Below are 6,000 nucleotides of genomic sequence, written 5' to 3' on the forward strand. Positions count from 1 at the left end.
TGTCAAAAAGTGGAAGCACAGACAGAGAAATAGATCCAGTCAGCGCCAACACACAGAAACATCCGCCGTCTTTGTGTCACCGGCGAAACTGACACCCAAGTAAGAAAGGGCCAGTTTGAGTTGTAGCTGCCGGAGTACGTAACCGTTGTGTCTGAGACTTGGACAGCATCATTATCACGTGGACACGCCGTGTCTGACTGGTGAAAATCAAACGATGAAGAACGAAGTAAAGCACGGACGTGAAATTATTTATGTTTGTCTTCAACACTCTAATTTAAGCCTGATTGCAGACGTTGTCACTCCTGCTGCTGTGTTTCTCCTCTGACCTCCCAGTGCTCATCTCTCAGCGTTGACTGACTCACATCATCATCCGAGGAAGGTGCCCGGAGCGCCACAGAAACCACCGGTGGAGCCGCCACGGGGACAGGCTTGTCCTGGCTGAGCGTTGGCATGGCGACCACGTTGCCAGGGACGGCCTGCGGTGTCTGGATCTGCAGTAACTGGCTTGGCTGAGACAGCAGGATAGGACGACCTGAGAGGGATATTCAGATTACAGGTCTCAGCCAAACTATAATCACATTGTTTTCACTGTATGATTAACACAGATTAATGCAGACTGTGATCATATGTTCATGCAAGTCTGGTCTTGAGCTGATGTTTTCATCTCACACACAACATTGAAAGCGGCTCTTCTACGTGAGCTGGAAGCTGCATCTCTGTGCTGTTTAAAGAGCGTCCTGCTGCAGATGGTCCAGGCTGTTTCTCCGAGGCCCTCCCCACCTCTGCTGACCTGCGCTGACCCCTCGTCTTTAACGGGGCTGTCTGTGTTTAACGTACAGGTGGAGAAGATGTTTGCCATCTTGACCCCTGGTCTTAAACTTCCACATTCCAAACTGAGAGCTGTGCGGCTTTTATGTGCGTGAACACACATAAACATGCCCGTGTGCCCACTTTTAAAACGGATTATAGCCCAGAAGAAATAAACTAGCAAATCTCAACCAAACACAATCCTGTCCGTGTTCATTAATGTCCTGTTAATGCAGAAGCCTCCCAGAGTGGAGCCCACCCTTCCCAGTAAGCCGGTGCCAGGAACCATTCCTCAAACTGACCCAGCAACCTTCATGTCCAACGCTAAACAGCCTGTCAGTGCTAATTGTGTAGAAGTGTTAGCCAGCTCTGCTAATGAATGGGGCCAGCGCTCCCGTCTTGTGGCCGAGTTCACCATCTGTAAGAAGATTTCATAATGATGAACGTCAAAAGGAATTAGGAGCTTGAGGACAGCTTGTTTGCTCTTTGGAAATGCACGAATGACAGCTCAGACGCCATAAATGTGAACTAATCAGTAAATATGGGTAATGTCTTACTCTCCCCTCCCTGATGCTCAGAGGTTTGCTGCTCCGCTTGAACAGTGAGCAAATATCTCCACCATTGAGACTCATAACAATAAACAGGCTCGTCTTCAAGTCCACCTGGGGTCCTACACTTGGATAAGTTGGCCTGAGCCATCTGCCATCTTGGCCATTACCAGGCAAACCGCAGAGCCAAGTTCAAGTTCACTTGGACAGAGGTCAGGTTCTCCACCCACTTGGGTCCCAAGCGCTGACGTAAGTATTTACACTGGCCTGGGTGCTGCTGACGTCACACACAGAGAGGGCCACACTGGCAGACCAAGCAAGCTAACCCACGAAGCAACAGCCATCATGACTGTTAACGCACAAAACACACAGCAGCCATAAACAGTCTTTGGCCTACATGTGGGTTATTACAGCAAACTTCCCTGGTTGTATATTTACGATGGCTGGGTCCCAAAGCTGAATCTTGTCGAACGCAGCCCTAATTTGGGAATATTTTGGTTACACAAAACATTAACGACATAATGCCTGATTTATTTATTATTATTTGGCCATCAAGCAGAACAGTATGGGACACTGGGGTTCAGAGAGGAGCCAACGCTAAGGTTAAAGCGCCATCTACTGGCCAAGACACAACTACACTGCATCAAGAACGCCCTCCTTATTAATAAGTAATGACAAATCTGTGGTAATAAAATCTAACCTCTAAAGCACAGTGAGTTATAGGGGACTCTGAGATAAGAATATTACATTGCCAAACTATAAACCTAATACACTGGTCCAATGCAATAGGGCGTGCTGTCTCCATGTGTTGCAGTGTGAGCTCTGACCTGGGGGGGGCGCTGGTTGGATGGTGACCGGAGCTGCTTTGACCACAGGCAGCACGGTGGTCTGCAGAGGCTGGATGATGATTGTCTTGGCCTGCAAAGGCGCTGCCGCTTGAGCCAAAGGCACAGCTGTAATCAGCGGTTTGGGCTGGATGGAAACCTTCGGGCCGATCTGAATCGGCCTCTTGATTGGCTGAGCTGGTTTGGCTGGAGTGGTGAGCATTTGTGCATCGAGGGATGGGGATGGGAGGGGTGAGATAAGAAACAAGGATGATTACTATTGGAAGGAATGATGGTGATGTAGGGACATTTGCATGAAGAGTTTCAGGGTATTTCAAATAACGCAGCTTTTTTAAAATATCAAATCACCCCCAGATTACATCCCAGGGTTCTGAAAATCCAGACTGTGGGCCAGCATTTCTCCTTTTTTTTGGATAAAGAGTAAAATGCAGATGGCCGCTAAATAAGCAGCTGTGTGGTGGTGGAGGCTGCCTCACCTCGTGATGCCTGACTGGTCCTCTTTGCAGCTTTCTTGGCTGGAATAGAGACTTCAGAGAAGCCACTGGACTCTGAGCAGACTGAAACAGGGGAAGGCTGCGACTGCGGTGACAGGGCCTCATCCTGGACAGAAGAAGAGATCAGACTTAGGTCCTGTAGCTAACTCTTTGTAGGATCCAGCAGCCAACAAATATTTGAGCAAAACACTGAAAACAGAAAATATTTGCAAAGACAGGTTGATGCCCAGCACTTTCCTGTGACGCCTCTCATCAGGCTGGTTCAGAACGAGCCGGACCTGCACAGATCTGATCACAATGCAGGATTCCTGTCTGACTTGATCCCAACTTGTTTTGAAGGAAACGATAACACTCTAAGATCAAGGCGGATGCAATATTTGAAGTTGCTGCCCAGCGCCTGCACGGCCTCGGGGCATGATGGGAACTGTCTGGCTCTCTTGTGACCTAACAGCTGATTGGTTTAGATGTTGGCTCAACAGCATGATAGAAACCTTTCATTTTAGTTGATTTACAGACATTTAAAATATATTTGTCAAACGTTGAAGGATGATTCTACATTGGTGGTAAATGCTGACATCTATCAGTCAAAAAGGCCCAAAACATCCAGACTACACATTACAGGCTGCATACAGAGGTCCGGTCTGCTGGACAGTCACACCGGGCCGACGTATTTGTTGAAGTGTTTAGCAGCAGCAAAACTTCTTGTGAGTTGGACCTGAGGACTGTTCAAATCTGGCAGTCTGGATATCTGACACACTGTATTTCTCTCTGCTGGATTTGACTATTTATCCGTGTTGTCGGTGTTTTTATGTCGTTCCAGAGGGGGACAGGTCTGAGCGACTGATTTATGTACAGTGGAAAGCTGATCATATGGATGGAGGAACAGAGAAGGCCTGTGGCTGCTCCGTCATCATTAAAACCATTACAGACTGTGGATAAGCGCACATGTGTAGGAGATTCCTGTAAGGTCCTGTACAGACTGAAGGCTGCTGAAAACTGCCTCCACTGCCAGCTTTGACCTCCAGCTGCTGCTGTCGACTCTCATGTGCTTTCCAGGTGAGGCGCAGGTCATCTCCAACGAGGGTCTTCTCTACGTAACGTGCTTTAGACGCACTGGATGAAAACGGATCCCGTGTCCTTGTCATTATTCAAAGACTCCAGCAGACAAAGGTGTCCTTGGATTAAGTCAGGACGATTCTGTTTGCAGACAAATGAGTGCAGACTGTGTCGGGCCAGAAAAAGACGTGACCCCTGTCCTTGTTTTGACACACTGTGAAAACATATGCCTGCTAAATTATGCTAATGTGGTTGAAGTTGTCAGCACCTTTTTTTAACGAGGGGTTGGCACTCAGCTCAGATGGACAGCAAATTATTACCCTGACAAGGTGTTTAAGGCTTTTGTTAATAAGCGTCTCAAGTGTGTGTGTGTGTGTGTGTGTGTGTGTGTGTGTGTGTGTGTGTGTGTGTGTGTGGCCATCCAAAAGCAGAGCACAGCTGTCAGTGTTTGGACACCATCTGGATGAAAATTTTCTTTGTTCCAACGGACACGTGCAGGATGTGCATGTATGTAAATAGTCACGACGAATAACAAAGGTAACATTTGCATTGGAAATCCAATTCAAATGTTTGAAGACCAGGAAGGACATGACGCTGAAGACAGTGTCTTACCTGTAAGGAGAACGGGGACAAGGCTTCCACCGAGGCAGGAGAGGGGACGGAGCTCAGAGTGTGGGCAGGTGACAGAGAGTCCACGCTCACCTCACCATCTGGATGCACAAGGACACAGAATGTGGTTTATATATACATAGGATGGTTCAGCGTAGGGCACCATGCCTCACAAGCATTCACTCAGCCACTCAGCTTGGCATTCTTTATATTTCAGTCCTGAAGCAGCAACGACAACACGAAATGCGCAAATGCTGATTTTTTTAAGACAAATGGTACCACCAGTTGACAATGAATCTCCTCAAACTCAGTCGTCGTTGTGGTTTTCTACGTGTAATCATCTGTACATTACAGTCAAAGCTGTTCTGAACAACAACATCTATACTCCACATATCCCATCATCTCTTGTAGATGAGACTTTCCTCTTTTCAGGCTGAAATTTTGTGCACGTAAACACTTGTGCTTGTTGTACCTGTGCAGGTGCTGCTTGCGTCCACTTCATTCCACAGAGGAATGTCGATGTCGAAGTCCAGATCTGGACCGGCACTGGCCTGACAAACCAAAACCACACTTTTTAAGCAATGGATGTTATGAGAATGCAGACTGAAACCAATCGCAGTATACAATCACTAGTCTAAAATAAAACAATAAAGAAATACGTTTGTTTTGAGCCATAAAGGTGCAGAAAATCACTCCAGTCAGAACTGTATGGTTGCTCTGTAACCTTGGTCCTCTGAGTGAAGGGACTGTCTGTCCACCCAGGTACATGTTTCATATGTAGGGGAATGAAGCCCCTGCTCGTCAGGGAACGTAGATATATTACACATACATACATATTTATTAATAGATTTAATAGATATATTATATAAGACATACCGGCTTGCCCAGTCTCGCCCCACAGGCTGCCTGTAAAGCCCCTGTGCTGCTGTGAGTGGCCACAAGAGCTGGAGAAAGTCTCTTCACCCTGAGAACCAAGGTTACATAGAACCATACGTTCTCTAGCGTCTCGAGACTGTCTCTCCACCCAGGTACATATTTCGCGGTATGTAGGAGGTAACTCTTTCAAACACCCCGTGAGGAGACGATGCAGCCCGAACCACACGTACATGACAAATGCACTATTTGCAAATGTACACTTATTTACATACCAAGCAGTCGGGGGCCCTGGACCTGACAGGCAGAAGGGCTGCTTAGGCAGGACTGGCCTCGGGAACACTGTTGAAGGCCAAGATGAAACGGCCAAAGCTGTGACCAGAGTGGCCACTCAGGTCAGCTAGCAAGCTGCTAAGCCGACCAAGGCAGACAACGAAGGTGGACAGAGGCCAGGCCCAGTCATCCATTGATAAAACCCAGCAGCCTCCTGGAAGGAGGGCCCGGCTGCTATATTGTAATGGATGTCAGATAAAAGTGGACCGAGATGACTGATGATGATGCATTTATTCTACAATTAATGCCGCTACACATCGGAGCTGGACTGTGAGGGACCACTGAGGACTGTGAGGGGTTTTCAGGACCAGCAGAACCCCTTAGTGCCCCCTGACCAGGATCTCTATGAGCTCCTGTCTGCCTTAGTTCATGTGTCTCCTGCTGGCTACAGACAGTGTCAAAGCTGCTTCATATTTATTTCCATCAACATCAGCC

At 47.6% G+C, this 6,000-nt stretch overlaps 1 protein-coding gene across 1 annotated transcript in view; it reads right to left on the reverse strand.

Moving 5' to 3' along the window:
- The window catches only part of atf6 (activating transcription factor 6), a 37,457-nt gene that overhangs the window by 26,728 nt on the left and 4,729 nt on the right, over positions 1-6,000 (reverse strand). The window contains exons 3-7 of the mRNA XM_008293231.1: positions 4,832-4,910; positions 4,363-4,460; positions 2,677-2,800; positions 2,183-2,386; positions 363-532 (exon numbers count right to left, since the gene is read on the reverse strand). Of these exons, the coding sequence (XP_008291453.1) occupies positions 363-532; positions 2,183-2,386; positions 2,677-2,800; positions 4,363-4,460; positions 4,832-4,910 (675 nt within the window). The remainder of the gene's footprint in view (positions 1-362; positions 533-2,182; positions 2,387-2,676; positions 2,801-4,362; positions 4,461-4,831; positions 4,911-6,000) is intronic.

Source organism: Stegastes partitus, unplaced genomic scaffold, assembly GCF_000690725.1.
Source record: "Stegastes partitus isolate 25-593 unplaced genomic scaffold, Stegastes_partitus-1.0.2 Scaffold866, whole genome shotgun sequence".
Classification (NCBI taxonomy): domain Eukaryota; kingdom Metazoa; phylum Chordata; class Actinopteri; family Pomacentridae; genus Stegastes; species Stegastes partitus.